This window comes from Sphaerodactylus townsendi, linkage group LG06 (assembly GCF_021028975.2).
Source record: "Sphaerodactylus townsendi isolate TG3544 linkage group LG06, MPM_Stown_v2.3, whole genome shotgun sequence".
Taxonomy (NCBI): Eukaryota; Metazoa; Chordata; class Lepidosauria; order Squamata; family Sphaerodactylidae; genus Sphaerodactylus; species Sphaerodactylus townsendi.
This window is the reverse complement of record NC_059430.1, coordinates 131,668,674-131,684,564: the sequence shown is the minus strand read 5'-3', so window position 1 is coordinate 131,684,564 and position 15,891 is coordinate 131,668,674. Positions and strand designations below refer to the sequence as shown.

At 48.5% G+C, this 15,891-nt stretch overlaps 1 protein-coding gene across 2 annotated transcripts in view; it reads left to right on the top strand.

The window, feature by feature from the left end:
• Positions 1-352: 352 nt before the first annotated feature.
• SUPT5H (SPT5 homolog, DSIF elongation factor subunit) overlaps positions 353-15,891 on the top strand; it is a 36,023-nt gene continuing 20,484 nt past the window's right edge. Inside the window, exons 1-16 of one of the 2 annotated variants that reach the window (XM_048502107.1) lie at positions 353-475; positions 3,085-3,180; positions 5,385-5,535; positions 5,673-5,738; positions 6,548-6,559; positions 7,804-7,873; positions 8,206-8,274; positions 8,388-8,453; positions 8,653-8,683; positions 8,829-8,897; positions 12,163-12,414; positions 13,512-13,601; positions 14,414-14,484; positions 14,778-14,883; positions 15,378-15,471; positions 15,686-15,822. In XM_048502107.1, the coding sequence (XP_048358064.1) occupies positions 3,100-3,180; positions 5,385-5,535; positions 5,673-5,738; positions 6,548-6,559; positions 7,804-7,873; positions 8,206-8,274; positions 8,388-8,453; positions 8,653-8,683; positions 8,829-8,897; positions 12,163-12,414; positions 13,512-13,601; positions 14,414-14,484; positions 14,778-14,883; positions 15,378-15,471; positions 15,686-15,822 (1,365 nt within the window). In that variant the 5' untranslated portion in view covers positions 353-475; positions 3,085-3,099. The remainder of the gene's footprint in view (positions 476-3,084; positions 3,181-5,384; positions 5,536-5,672; positions 5,739-6,547; positions 6,560-7,803; positions 7,874-8,205; positions 8,275-8,387; positions 8,454-8,652; positions 8,684-8,828; positions 8,898-12,162; positions 12,415-13,511; positions 13,602-14,413; positions 14,485-14,777; positions 14,884-15,377; positions 15,472-15,685; positions 15,823-15,891) is intronic. The other variant, XM_048502108.1, reaches the window with a different exon arrangement.

The following is a 15,891-nucleotide window of genomic DNA, read 5'->3' as shown; positions in this document are numbered from 1 at the left end:
GCTGACAACATCCCTTTGATGCAGGCCAGATTTTGAGTGAGTGAATGAATGTAGTGGGGGAGAGAGAGCGCAGAACTGCATAAGGGGAAGATAAATTCACTCCTGCCTCCATCCCTCCCGGGCTTCTCTCCTCTAAAGAAGTCCTCTCTACACTGCTCTGACCTTTGACCCACATCCCCTAATGGCATTCCCCACGCCCGCCACCGACCAATCGCCTGTCGTCCTTCTGCCTCACGTGGCCTCATCCGGCTCAGGCAGCCAGAGGAGGCGCTACGTAAGGCCTCCACGCGACGCGTCATGACGTCATCCGAGTCACCTCCCCTTTTTACGTCTGCCTCCCTTGGCACCGCCCCTTCCTGTCAACGTCATCTTCGCGCGCGGGTCTGGCGAAGTTCGGAGGGGCTCTCTGAGGAAAAGGGGACTTTTGTTCCTTCCGCCGTTTGCTCTGCCCGGAAACGGGCCCGGCCGGGGAGCGGTGAGTGGCGCCGGCGGAAGGAAGGAGCGGGGGTCCTACTGGGCTCGGTCACCCGGTACTCGGGCCTGACGGCGGCCTCGCGGCCTTGTGTGGGCGGGGGAAGCGCGGGTGGGCTGCGGCTTCTCCCCAGGAAATAAACTGGCTGAACAGCATCCGCACGCACGCGTCGTCTGACTGAGACAAAAGTAAACATGGCATCTTCACAACGGCCCTGCCAAGTAGGCCAGCGTCTGTGTAAAGACCTGAGGCGCCGAGGAAGAGGCGCTAGGCTGCGGGGGTCACATCTCAGTCGTGGGTGCTGAGGGTTGCCATCTCCGAGTTCGGAAATTCCTGGAGATGCGAGTGGTCGAGCCTGGAGTGAGCCGGGTTTCAGGAGGCGAGGCCCCTCAGTGGGATGTAATTCCATACATTTCACGCTGCAAAACAGCCATTCTCTCCATGGATCTGATCTCCGTCAGTCAGAGGTCAGCTGCAAGCCCAGGAGATCTCCAGATTCTCCCTGGAGGTTGGCAACCGTTGTTGCCGGTGGCAGCTGATTTCCCCCAAGCTGATCAGTTTCCCTGAAGAAAAATGGCTGCTTTGGAGAGCGGACTCTGCGGCTCCTCCTGAAGTCCCTCCCCAGGCTCCGCCCCCAGGCCAGAATTGGCAATTTGAAGCAGAGCACCTATTTTGCAGGTGGGAAGGAGCAGGTTCAGCCTCCCCATCAAGACTCTGGGCCATAGGTGTCAAACTCGCAGCCCTCCAGATGTTATGGACTACAGTTCCCATCACCCCCTGCCAGCACCATTCTGGCAGGGGATGATGGGAACTGTAGTCCGTAACATCTGGAGGGCTGCGAGTTTAACAACTGGGCTGACCTGTGAGCAGTGCAGCTCTTCCCTGGTTCTTGCCATGAGTCTTTGGGAGAGGAGTAGGTGACAATGGGGGGAACCCTGACTTGTTCTCTTTAGCTCACCTGCTGACACCTGGCCTTATCTTTGGTCTCCAGCACTGCTGTGAGTGACTTCACCCTGCTTGGACCTTGAGGTGGGGGGGGGGGGGAGTTAGAAGAATGTCTGGGGAACGGATATTAACTAAGCATTGAGATTCAGTTTCAGCAACAGCTGGCTTGTATCTGTTTGCAGCATCCCTATCCTGCAAACCAGTTTCTGCATCCAGGTTGTTGCAGGGAACTTGACATATTTGCTGGATCTGAGTCTCAGTACAGCATATAAAGACTCGGTTCTTGCCTTTCTCTCTCTGGCACCCTGAAGAGGCTCCATGGTCTCTTTGTGACATTGTTGGGGGAGAGAGCCTTCAGTTTGCACACAGGAAGCCCCAGGCTCAGTATGTTTTGGTAATAGGTATTTGTTACGTGTTAGAATTAGGCAATAGTATATAGTGGTAGTCCGTTAGGTATAGTGATGTTTATAGGAAACACACTGTGCAGTTTGTATTGAGGCTTGTGTATCAGTGGGGTATATCTTTGGTCTCCAGCACTGCCGTGCAGAGCAGGGGTCCCCAACCTTTTTGAGCCTGTGGACGCTTGGAATTCTGACACAGGGTTGTGAGCTCAGCCCCAAAGTATCTCCTGACCACAAAATACCAGGGAGTGAGGTTACGCATAACTATAGTAGTAATTTTTCAGCATCTTGAAGTAATACCGGGAGCTCTTGTTAAAAAAGAATATATTTGAAAGCCTTTTCTTGCTTACCCACAGCTTACTTCAATCATATTTTCAAAATGTGCACAGCCATTCAAATCTGCAGTGACCAATCAGAAGTCCTGCTGGGTAGAAGCTCCATCTCCATTGGGGGCGGCACTCTTTAAATATTTGAAGGTCTGTCACTTAGAGGGGGGCAGGGAGCTGTTCCCGTTGGCAGCAGAGGAGAGGACTTGCAATAATGGGTATAAATTACGGGGAGAAAGATTCCAACTGAATATTAGAGGAAAAAAATTACAGTGGAATCAGTTGCCTAAGTGAGCTTCCCCTCACTGGCATTATTTAAGCAGCGACTGGACGAACATTTATCTGGGATGCTCCAGGTTGATCCTGCATTGAGCAAGGCTTGGACTAGGTGGCCCTTCCACTATTATGATTCTAAATTTCTACCTTGCCCACTTCCTAAAAAAAGGTGTTGGTGGGTACCTTGGGGCACCATGTTGGGAGCCTCTGCTCTACAGTTAGCTTATAAAATATCTTCTTCCCTCCAGACAGTCAGGATTCTTTCACTGAAGTGGGGTGTATGTGTGTGTGCCTGTCTGTCTCCCTGGACATCTTTTAGGGTACAAATGACAAAAAGGGGTGTATAATGGAAAGCATACGTGTGCAGAGCTCCTTTTGTAGAGCACTTCCCTAAACTTTTACAGTAAACTTAAGAAACCCAAAAACTCTATGTTGGCTATTTGTAAGAGTGGTCCTTCCTCTGCTTTTCTAATTGGAGAAGGTTTTTGGTGAAGATATTTATTTATTTTATTTATTTATTGTTTCGATTTATAAACCGCCCCATCCCCTGGATGTCACTTCAGCATGCACACTGTTCATATAATTTGGACAGTGCTTCCTTTTGGTATGTTTTTTTTTAAAATATGAAACACTTTTTGTTTGTTTTTCTCTCTTTGGGGTATAGAAGAGCATTCCCAAAATGTCTGACAGCGAGGACAGCAATTTCTCCGAAGATGAGAGTGAGCGGAGCAGTGAAGGAGAAGAGGTCGAGGAGAACGAGGTGAGGCTGACAGGAGGGAAGAAAACACCCAGTCCTGCCTCCACTGCTCAAGGAAGCACTTAAAAGTTGTAATTACCATTTTATACTATTTACCGTATATGTGGAATTTACTAGAAATAGAAATGCCTGAGTTTTCTTCTACGAGTCATGACTCTGCCTTGGGTCCCAGTGAGAAAGGCAGATTATAAATAATAATCATAACCATAATAATATACCCAGTACTTGAAAGAAAGAGCGCTGCAAATTGCTGCTGCCTATGCTACTTTATTGAATATTTCTTAGTTTTTGCCATATGAGAGGAAGGACAGTATGAAAGCTGAAGCTAGACAAATTCTGTCGCAATTCTTTGAAAGTTTTAATTGAGTAGAAACCGTCTCATACAGTCACAGTGTGTGTGGTAGCATATTTGGATCCCGGTTTGTAACAGTGAGAACATTGAACTCTTCAGTATTGTTGCTGTAATCACACAAACCAGAGCCTATTAACTGAGGACAAGATTAGTCCCATGTGAACAGTGAATCTTTGAATGTGTTTGGTGTACAGGTGTGTCTATGCACATGGCTGGGTCTGGCCCCCTTGAGCTGCTCCCAAATGAATAATCATGTTGTGACATAATCCACCCTTTTTGGTCACTGAACACTTGTAATGCTGTGAGAGGCTGCTAAATTAGATTTGGAAGATTCTCAGCATGTCGTTGTGGGAAGGATGCTGCTCTCTGAAAGTGGTCAGACCTGTCTTGACATAGGTAACCCCTCTGTGCTTCAGTTGGCTGTTCCGGGGAGCAGATTGTCAGAAAAGCATCCTATAAATATGATGATAAGCTTTTGTGATCCAGAACACACCTCTGAACGCATGAAATTATGACGTATGCTACCCTGACTCACGAGAGAAGAATGTAAATCCAGGTGCTTTTTTCCTTCCTGTGGTTGAGCAGTATAAGCGGAAGGATTGGCAAGTTTAGAGCAAGGGTCCCCAACTTTTCTGAGCTGGTGGGCACATTTGGAATTCAGACAGAGGGGGATGGGTACAGCCACAAAATGACTGCCACAGGGGTTGGAGCCTTACACACAGAGGAAGCCCAGATGCAGGGTAGAAGAGGGGTAATTAAAAATACACCAGGACAGCAAAGTGAGAGATAATAAACCATGTGCTGTGGTGGCAGCTGCCACCAAAACAGTGTTATTTTAATCTGCATAGTCAATCAGATTGTCTGCGGGGCAAGACCCCCATCTAGCCTCAACCACTTTCTGAAAACACTTGCTGGGCACCAAGATGGAAACTCCTACTTTAGAGTCTCAGCAGTTGCTGCCTGCAGTCCACTGACGGCGACACCCACTCAGCAGAACAGAAGCTGCAACAGTGACAGATGCTTCATTTGTATAAATAGCAACAATTTTCGTACCCTTTTTTCTTCATCTTTGTGTGTGTCCTGTGGCTATCATGAACTAGAGAAAAATTGTGACTTTTACATGAGGAACTTGTGCCAGGCTGAGAGCAATTAGTAATGATGCAAAGAAAATTCACAACCCTAATTAATTCCTGTTGTGTTGTTCATCGAATGTCCTGTCCTGTTGATTGTATGGACTCACTGTGTAATCCGAGTGAGTCCAAGTGAGAAAGGTGAATTGTAAGTAACCTAATAAAGTTAATAAATAGGTCCCTCTGCTCTGCAGTGAGCTGATTTTTAAACCCAGTCTAGTTCAAAGCAGTTTGAAATGGCACGGGAAAGAGGGAAAACTTCAAAGCTTCCCTATGTCTGAAGGTTTTTGTTTTGCTTAGTAGAGCTTTTTGGAATCTTGATCAAGGACTGGAATGATCCAGGGAAATATGGATTCTTAATTTTTAAGTTCAGAGGTACACTGCGGTGGGGCTACAGATGAGTGGGGCAGCATCTGCATTGCGTACAGAAATTTCAAGGTTCCGATTCCAGCATCTGCAGTTACACAGATCAAGTAGATTGTGATATGAAAGACCTAACAGGGCCCGGAAAGCCACTACTAATCAAAGTAGACACTGCAGGCCCTGCGAGACCCGTGGTGTGACTTGGGGCGAGGTAGCCTTTTATGCAGTCCATGGGGGGCTAGGAAGCTGGATCAGGGTTTCTGTTCTCAATTTGCCTGGTACCAGTTGCTTTGGACAGATGTACATTCAGCAAACTGTTGTTTGGAAATTGAAGGCAAAGGTTCTTCCCTGATAACATACAGGCAGAAGAACGAGTCAGTGCCGTAGGCAGCGAGAAAGAAGAAGTGGAAGAAGAGGAGGAGGAAGACGACTACGATGAGGAGGAGGAGGAAGACGATGACGACAGGCCTGCAAAGAAACCCAGACACGGAGGCTTTATTTTGGATGAAGCTGGTAAACAGCCTTCCTTCTCACCTCTTGGCAGCTCTCCACTGGGCTGACCGTTTCAAGAGTTCATTTGGAGAAAGGACCACCTTGGCATCAGGTTTGGGTTGACACTGATCTACGTGGGCCTTTCTTTTCCCGTTCAGATGTGGATGATGAATATGAAGATGAAGACCAGTGGGAGGACGGTGCAGAAGACATTCTGGAAAAAGGTAAGACCAGCCCTCCTCATGACAACAACATATGGAATAAATCCCTGGGCAGCCTTGTGTCAGTTGTCATGTTGATCCCAAAGGATGGGCAGCACAAAGCGCAAGTGTGCAGGCCTGTGAGGCCCACAGCATCCTTCTGCCCGTTACCCTGAGGATGAGGTGGGCAGGTTCTGGCTGGCCGTGAGTTCTCTAGCTCAAGCACAGGTCGTTTCTGACCACACCAAGCTAAAGTAGTCCAATAGTTAACTCCTTTGTATTTCTTGAACATACTTACTCTTCTCTGAAATCAGATCCCTAAGATTGGAAGTCTTTTAAAAGCAAAACAGAAATCTCTTTTTTCATCTTCTGTGAGTGTTAAACAAATTAATGTTCAAGACTGAACAGAAAGTGGCCCATCTTTCTCTGCCACTTCATCAAATCAGAAAAACCAAATTCATAAGATTTATGGATCGTGGCAATGTGTGCAAGCTTAGCCTTGATGGAGACCTGCAGGCCCCCATTTTTTCTCCTGTAGCTGTCAAGAAGAAAGAGGCAAAGGACTCAGTGTTTTTTTTCTGCCCAGTTGCAACCTCTGGGTCCTCACCTCCCTCCAGCCACTTCCCCTGCCTCTCGCTGGCGCTCCCCGGCCTGGTGGCTTCCCTTTGGAGTGACATGCATTTCATTCGCTTCTGCTTGGTTTGTGCCACATCTTAATTTTGTTCCTTCCGCTTTTCTGTTCCCCATTCACCCACCCTGTGGTTGGTTTTGATGGTATTATTTGGCTCATACTGTCCGCCCTCCCACCACCACCTCCACCTCTTCATGAGCAGAAGAAATTGAAGGTAAGCAAGGATTTTGGTTTCCTCCTCTCATTCCAGCTCCTTTCCTCTTCACCAGCTGCTGCCTTGCTTCTCTGCTTCCTGTCAGTCTTGCGGGGGGTGGGAGGTGTCTTTTAAATGCTGCACACTTGGAGGGGCGGGGCGAGCGTGCTCAAACTCTTGGTTTTGTCACTGATAGTGTGTAGGATGGGGTGTGAATTCTGGGGGCAGTTGCAAAGGGGCCTGACCCACTCTTCCCTGAGCTTCCTGACACACACGAGAAGAGTCCCACTAGATCAGAACAGAGGGCCATCGAGTACAACATTCTGTCCACACAGTAGCTGAGCAGCAGCACCCCACCCCCCGGTGCTCTGCAGCGACTTATTTTAAAGGCATATGGTGCCTCTGCTACTGCTGGGACTAGATATCCATCATGACTAGTAGCCACCAATAGTATCATCCTCCATGAATTTGCCCACTCTCCTTTAAAACCCTTCCAAGTTGGAGGCCTTCACTATATCCTGTGGTAGTGAGTTCCACAGGTTAACTAGTTTGGGGTCAGCAACTCTGCCTGAGAGCCACATTTGGCTCTCAGTGGGTTTCAGCCCACTTTTAAGGGCTCTGAGTTGGGCATTGTTTCTTCCTGTATCTGTCTCTACTGGGCCGGCATTGCAAAAAGGACGCACTCGTGAGCAGGCAGGAGACCCAGACTGATCCTCTCCACCCACCCCTCGCTGGTTCTGAATGGCTGTTTTAGTGTCAGAAGTCTGGGTCCGCTGGCAGCCTAGGAGGCAGGCACTCCCAACAAACTATTAAGCTGATGAAAAGAACCCGCAGGCTGGGTGGGGACCAAGGGTCTGAGTCAATGTAAGGCAGCTTCATGTAATGAGGTTTGCCTTCTGGAAACAGCAAGGCAGAAGCAGGAACGCTTTTAGTTTGCTCATATGCAGCAGAGGCAGGTCCCAGACTCTCTTAGGCACGTCTTCTCTCTCTCTCTCTCTCTCTCTCTCTCTCTCTCTCTCTCTCTCTCTCTCGCTCGCTCTCATCTTTTTTGCTTTTTTGTCTCAATTGGCAAATGCAATGGAATTATCACAGAGTAAAATGGACTTCAGCATTCTAAATGGTCCAGACACAAATATTGTTTTACGGTTCTGGCAGTTCTTGACGCCCCACTCAAGACTGGTTTGTCCGCTTCAAACCTGGCTTGAACCCCCCCCCCCCCTTTTCCTTTTGTCCTTCACATCTCAAACTTCTGTTTTTTCTCCTAGCATCCAACATTGATAATGTGGTTCTGGATGAGGATCGCTCAGGGGCACGGAGACTGCAAAATTTATGGCGGTGAGTGGTTAGGCAGGAATAATCTAGATTCAGAATTGTCAGTCTGCAGATGGGGCCTAGTCTGTTTCTCTCTCCTTTTAAAAAGTCTTTTTAGTGTTTAATTTTCCTGTAGGCATGCTAGTTCCCATGGGCCAAAAGGGGGAGGAGTCTCATTTGCCTATCTCTTTCGTAGAGTAACTCACTCAATTAGTTCAGGACCAAGATGAGGTTTGATCCTGGGACTTCCCAGCTCTCAGCCTCCAGTGTTGGAGTGGAGGAACTTGGATTGAGTGATATGCCTCCTGGCACGATACCCTTCTAATTTGTCTCTTTCCCCATCTGGATTTCTGCAGGGACCAGCGAGAGGAGGAGCTGGGAGAGTACTACATGAAGAAATATGCCAAATCCTCTGGGGGCGAGGCGTAAGTATGCAGCTTCTGCGCTGTCTTAACGGGCTGCTTGCATCAGTGCCTTCCTGCTGATGGCCGCATCCCCACCCCAGGCAGCTGAACGCTCTCCTCTTTGCTACTCCTAGGGTATACGGTGGCTCTGATGAACTCTCTGATGATATCACGCAGCAGCAGTTGCTTCCTGGAGTCAAGTAAGGATTTCTTGTTCTGTGTGGTTTTGTGAGCACAAGAGTGGTCCTTGAAGATGGTGTGTGGGGTGGGACAAGGGACTCAAGGGAAGACGGCGGCAAAAGAGGCGTGGCTGAGAGGCTCCCTAGTCCATCATAAGGAACAGTCAGTGCTGACTGGGGACGTGGCATACTGACCTGTGCTTCTTCTCCCACCATCCAGGGATCCCAATCTTTGGACAGTAAAATGTAAGGTAAGTCCACACAGGCAGAGGCTGCTGTTAACTCCTCCAAGCTCTGGTTTAGCAGGGTTGCCCTAGCCTTACATCAGGGGGAGCCATTTGGCTGCTGAATGTGATTTTCAGCCTAACTCCTTTCTGGCTTTTTTCCCCTTCTTAGATCGGAGAGGAGCGGGCCACGGCCATCGCCTTGATGAGAAAGTTCATTGCCTACCAGTTCACAGACACAGTAAGTGGGAAAGGGAGGAAGTCCCAGAATACAGAAGTCCCGGATGTTGCTGGGCAGTTCTTGTATTTCTCACAGAACTCATGAAGCTGATGTCTGATTTGTCCCACTGAAGAGAGCCAGTCAGGGCTGGAATATTCAGTGTGCCCGTCCGCATGCGGGAGAGGTCTCTTCACAGAAAACTAGCTGGGCTGCTCCTAGATTGAGTGGTAATTCCTCCATCCATTTTGATGTGGAAAGGCATCCTGTCTCAGGACCCACCCCCCAACTGCAGTCCTCAGTATTTATTTATTTATTTATTGGTTGAACTTATATACCACCCTCCCCCGAAGGGCTCAGGGCGGTGAACAACAAAACAAAAATAGAGCACATAAACCAAAGACTAAAATCCATTAGATATTAATTAAATTGGCTCTATATAAAATAAAATAACCCCACCCCATTAAAACACAGCATACTAAAATCAGCATAATAGATGGCACCTACTGTCAATCCCCTAAAAACCAGAAGGAGGAAGGGGCGGCAGGATCCACTGATGTTACAGATGTTACAGGGGGCCATCAGCAGCCGGCCTCCCCAAAGGGGTCCAGCAGATTTGACCGTCTTGGTGAGAACGTTGCTCTGCAGCGTGTAAACATCTGTGTTTGTGCTTATTGTTAAAATCAGCACTGAGAACTGGTGAATTAAATAAGGAGACATTTATGCGTTGCCTATTCTGCATACTAGGTCTTGTGTCTTTGTGAGGTCTCAGTCCTTCAGCCAATAAACAGGCTGTTGACAGTTGATCAGAAGCGTTTGCTGAGAGCAATAAGGCAGTGGTCCCTAGCTTGAGAAAGTCTGTTCTGGTGACCTTGCTTTTCTTCGGCCATTTTAAACCTGAACTCAGTCCCCCTCCGTTTTCCCCAGCGAACGTGTGAAGAGAATTGTTTGGGAGCCCTGGCATCTCAAGGATACAGAAGGGAGAAAGTTATGCCACCTGCGAAACCTCCCCCTTGTGGTGCAGCTGCCCAAGGCCAAGCTGTTTCACAGGATCTTGCCTAATTAGCTGCATTTGTTATCAAGCAATAAACCTCAAAGTGAGAAGAGGAGAAAGAAAGAAACAGACCCCTTCTACATATCATTCAGTGGGTCCATCAATGAGACTAGACATAAAGCAGGCTACATGGTTGCACCAGCCTTCATCAAGAGATGGTTCTGACCGTCTTCTAGACCCAGAGAGGGGGGAGGAAGCCATGCAGGTTGATATGGGTGCCTGTGGACACACAATCTTATGCCGCGGTTCTCTGGAACTACACCTACGGCTGCCACGTGCTTCCAGTTCATCTCCTGTTTGGGGAGCAGCTGTGGCGCCTTGGAAGAGCATCTGCTCGGCATGCGGAAGGTCCCCGGTTCAATCTCTGGCATCTCCCGTTAAAAGAGACCTCAGCCTGAGGCATCCTGGAGACCAGCTGCCAGTCTGAGTAGATTCTTTGTAGCACATAACCTTTAGTGGCATAATAAATCACAGAGAGAATAGCATCTTAAGAAGGAAATGATACACGTGTGAATAAAAACATAGGCAAAAGGGTGATTGCAAGCATTTGGAACAAATTGAAATAACATAGCAAAGAAACTTGGCCATTGCCTCCCGGATATGCCCATCCAGTGGCGTAGGAGGTTAAGAGCTCATGTATCTAATCTGGAGGAACCGGGTTTGATTCCCAGCTCTGCCGCCTGAGCTGTGGAGGCTTATCTGGGGAATTCAGATTAGCCTGTACACTCCCGCACACGCCAGCTGGGTGACCTTGGGCTAGTCACAGCTTCTCGGAGCTCTCTCAGCCCCACCCACCTCACAGGGTGTTTGTTGTGAGGGGGGAAGGGCAAGGAGATTGTAAGCCCCTTTGAGTCTCCTGCAGGAGAGAAAGGGGGGATATAAATCCAAACTACTCCTCCTCCTCTTCTTCCTCTTCTTCTTCTTCTTCTTCTTCTTCTTCTTCTTCATTGTTCAGTAAAAAAACCCAGTCTATTGCTCCTCAGTTAGACAGTCCGTGTCCACAAGTTGAGGGAGTCATATCTTTGCCCTAACTCGGCTATACAGTGGGCAGTGGTACAAGACATGTATTACATATTCCTCACAGTTCATAGAACAGATGCAATATCTTTCATGATGTGGAAGTTTTGAGGCCACCCCTGCTGCAAGGCAGAGGGCAAGACATTGCATCTGGCGAGATAATACCTGGCAATACTGCAGTAGCAATAATTTGCACCTCCACTACACTAAAACTAAGGTCTTGGTCTTCTCCCGTACCTGGCCACCATTCAGATGGGTAGTCAATGATAACTTAATAGAACAGGTCAAATACTTGAAGTACCTTGGCTTAAATTTCCACTTTAAGGCAAGCTGGTCCACACATAGGAACTTAGCAATTGCAGCCAGTAAGATAAATACCACGGCCATTGTTCAGGTTTTCTATAGCAGGGGGCATGAGTATATACCAGCAGCACTGAAGGCCTCTAATGTCAACAGCTCCTGTATGGCGTACCACTCTGGATAGGAGCCTAGAAGCAAGACATTGAATGAGTTCAGTCCTGCTTTCTTTATAAAATCTTTGACCTGCCTCGTTCAGTCCCCTCTGCCGTACTGTGCCTAGAATCAGGTCAACACCTGCTTGAAACAAGGGCATGGTGTATTACATTCTAGTTTTGGATTCGTCTGTGTTTCCATCAGGAGGATATGAGTCTCATATCCCAGGTGCAATTGGTTGTACATTCTACCGATTGGTGGGCCTGTATTGAAACCAAAATTGGGGACCTGGGTTTATCCCTTGAGCCATTAGCTGTACTCCCGTCTAGTGAAATATTTTGTACCATGAAGAAAAGACTATTTGATTTGGAGCACCAGGCCCCAATCAGCAAAGCAGCAGAATTTTACTCCCCTCTTTTTCCTGGGATTCCCCTACGTCCCTTTGTCACAGTCTGAGAAGATAATTCTGACTTGGATGGACCAGGGGTCTAATTCAGTATAAGGCAGCATCATGTGCATTCCTTGCAGGCAACAGGGCAGTCAGCGCTGAAGTTCCAGATGGTCTTTTATGTTGTTGCGTTCGTTCCTCCATTCCAGCCATTATGAGCAAGTTCTCAAAGCACACAGTGTTGAATGCTTGCAAGCTGGACTCAAGGTCACTCTGCCATCCTTCCCAATGCTTGAGACTTCTTTGTTATTGTGGTTGGAATCCACACTGTTGCAGACTGTCCCTGTGTCACACTCCCCCGTACTCTTACTCCACAGCCGTTGCAGATCAAGTCGGTTGTTGCTCCCGAACATGTGAAAGGCTACATCTATGTGGAGGCCTACAAACAGACCCACGTGAAGCAGGCCATTGAGGGGGTGGGCAACCTGCGCATGGGCTACTGGAACCAGCAGATGGTGCCCATCAAGGAGATGACTGATGTGCTGAAGGTGGTCAAGGAGGTGACCAATCTGAAACCCAAGTCGTGGGTCCGGCTCAAGAGGGGCATCTACAAGGATGATATTGCTCAGGTGAGCTGCTGTCTTAGTTTCCTTCCCAAAGTACCAGAGGTCAAAGCAAACACGTTTTTGAATTATTTCAAAAGGATGGGGGGGGGGGGGTTCATGATGCTTGGAACAGCTTTCCAGGAATGAGGCTGAAGGCAAGAGGAAGAAAATTACTCAGGGATGTTTGGGTCAGTCTTTGCCCTTTGTATCTTCGTTGCAGCCTGTTAAGCTATGGAATAACTTTCTAAATCTGCCCCTCCCCACCTTCTGGTAGCCATACTGGATTTTGGCAACGCAAACCAGCACCCAATTGAAATTTCACTTGGGAAGAGCCGGGGTTTGTTCATTGTATAGCTTTCATTAAAGAGCTACATTTTGAGATTACTTTCCCATATAGGCCAGATTTGTCTGTTCTGAAGATCTGTATTTCAAAAACTAGCTAAAAACACAACTGTTGTGACAGCTACCACAAATTTATCATAGCCATCTTAACAGGGCAGTTACAAACACATTTAAAATCGGAACATCAAAGCAGTGGATCGATCTGTTGCAGTTTTAAAAAATAAATAAAAGATTTCAGCCTCTTCCTTGCTCGATCAAAAGACCTTTCTGTGTTTTTCTAAAAGGTCCCCAGTTGAGTTGGGCTCGCTCAGTAGGGCACTGGAAATTGTCGCCCCACACAGACAAGGCCCCACCACTAGTGACCCTCCACAGGACGGTGACACTTGGAACACAACCTCTTTTGAAGATCTCAAAGTGGATATGTGGGGGGTGGGGGTTTGGAAAGAGACTTTCCTTCAAGGTAGCTAATGGCCAGTTTGACAACTTCTTTGTTGGGACAATGTGAACTTCTGGATCCACTATAAACATTTACTCAGAGTTCCAGTGGTGTACACACAGCAACTCTGTGGCCCGTACGTACAGGTTGATCTGTGGGAGGCTGATGGGGACAGATCCTGCCTTTCCATTGGGTAATGTGTGCTAGCCATCCCTTCCAACGTGGCTGGGTGGCACTTTGCATAGCATGAGCTGCATGTTCCTTTGGACAGAACACACTTTACGGGCTGGCTTTGATCCCATTACTGGCAAATCCCACATGCTCTTTGTTCCTCTGTGTTTAGGTGGATTATGTGGAGCCAAGTCAGAATCAGATCTCATTGAAGATGATTCCACGCATTGATTTTGACCGCATCAAAGAACGCATGAGTTTGGTATGTCAGCCGAACGGCTTGCTGGACCCTGTCTTAATGATGACCTCCCATTGTAGCAAGAATTCTCAGTTTTTTTGCCTGCCTTCCAGATCAGAATGAAGGTTTTTGTTTTAACATATCAATGTGTTAAACCACAGTAGCTGCTGTTAGGAAAGTGATCTGTATGGACCAGTGTTCGGATGACTCAATTGTAACACGGTCCCAATAGTATTTCATTGCAGGGGGGTGTCTTCTCATTGACTCTTTCCTAAAATAACTCTTCTTGAGTTTTATTTATTTACAAAATGTCTATTCTGCCTTTACATGGGCCACCAAGGCGGCTATTAAGTTAAAGCATACATTTAGAAAATTACATTTCTACCCTGCCACCCTGAGGGGAATGGGCAGGGAGAGAGGTGAAAATAAATAAATATTTTTAAAATGTTAAAATCCGCCTCCACTCCCTAAGCATACCTCATTAAAGCAATAGCCCAGTTCAGTTACAAAGACATAAAATAGCATTTAAAATATTGGTCAGGAAGAAGGGATTGCTGAAGGAATAGAAGACAACAGCAGAAGGGGCAGATGAATTGCCCTGGGGAGAGAGTGACAGAGCTTTGGGGCCACGTCTGAGAAGGCTCCCTCCCTCATAATCTCGGAAGGTGGGAGCACCCAAAGCAGCACCTCCAAAGATGACTGAAGCGTTTGAGTGGGTTTGTAAGGGAGTAGTAGGTGGTCCTTCAGGTGTGTTGATCCCAAATTGAGTTGTATGTTTGAAAGCTGTGGGGCTCCCAGTCCCAGGAGCAAGCCCTGTCCCTTGTCTCCTGCTACAGAAAGACTGGTTTGCAAAATGGAAGAAGTTCAAGCGCCCCCCACAGCGACTCTTTGATGCCGAGAAGATCCGGTGAGCAGCTGGCTGGGAGGGGCAGGAGGTGACCTGGACTTTGGCCGCTAAGGGTGGAGATGGGTGTCCTGGAGGAATGGTGTCTTGCAAAGCCAAGACCACTGCAGATGCTGCCCTGCGAGGCACCGTGTGCTGGGCTCATAGGCTCTGGTTTGGGCCACCGAGGCGCTATTGCTGGCACTTGTTGAACTCCCGCCTGGTCCCCGTGCAGCTGGGTCTCCCATCAACCTGCAGCCCACCAGAGCTGCTTGGCTTCTGTTCCAATGGACATCCAACCCTCTTTTTCATTCCAGGTCTCTGGGTGGAGATGTGGCATCAGACGGAGATTTCCTAATCTTTGAAGGGAACCGCTACAGTCGGAAAGGCTTCCTTTTCAAGAGCTTTGCCATGTCTGCTGTGGTGAGGAGGGGACCCTGCGCAAGTCCTGGGGGAGGGGAGGGGAGGGGCAGAACTGCAGGGGAAGACTTGTGGGACTTAGGCATGGGGAGGGAAAACAGGGGCTCTGAAGGACAACTTGGTTGGGGTGCTGAGACAAGGTCTTCTTCCCTAAGCACGAGAAATTTCTTGCTGAGCATTTCTGAGGCCTCCTCTGCTAAACTGCAAAAGCGTAAGACTTTGCAGCTCTGAGGACCCCTGGTGTTGTAGCCGTCTCCAACCCTGAGCAACCCTGTAAATCACAGGATTCCCAAACAGCTTGTAGGTGTGTTTTAAGAAGTTAGTAGAAAGTTGAGGATGACCCTGATCCCTGTCCTGACCTGCTGGACAGAGAATGGAGCCTGAACCTGGAAAAGCGGCTGAAGTCTCCTGCTTGCGAGGGGTGCCGTCTCTGGTTCCAAACCTTTCACTCTCCTCTGTGTTGCCTTTCTCTCTCCTGTGCTGTTTCTGGGTCTCAGATCACAGAAGGAGTGAAACCCACTCTGTCTGAGCTGGAGAAGTTCGAAGACCAACCAGAAGGTATCGACTTGGAGGTGGTCACGGAAAGCACAGGTAGGCTGTCCCCAATGACCTCAGGCCCATTCTGGTGCCTGCAAAATGCCTGTGGGGACTCACTTCCAGCCTACAGCGTTCTTGGTCAAGAGGAGGCGGCATAACTGCCCAGTGTTGTCAGGCCACTGGACGCCCTGCCTGGCCCTGGCGGGAGGTGCTGTGCCCCGGGGGTTGTTCCAGTCACACAACTTCCCTTCTCTTTCTGCCGCTGCAGGGAAGGAACGCGAGCACAACTTCCAGCCCGGAGACAATGTGGAGGTGTGCGAGGGGGAGCTGATCAACTTGCAGGGCAGGATCCTGAGCGTGGACGGAAACAAGATCACCATCATGCCGAAGCATGAAGACCTCAAGGTGACCAACCAGCTTCTCACCCCCTTCCTGGCATGTGGCTTGTGAGCCGGTGGATGAATGTCCTTGGAC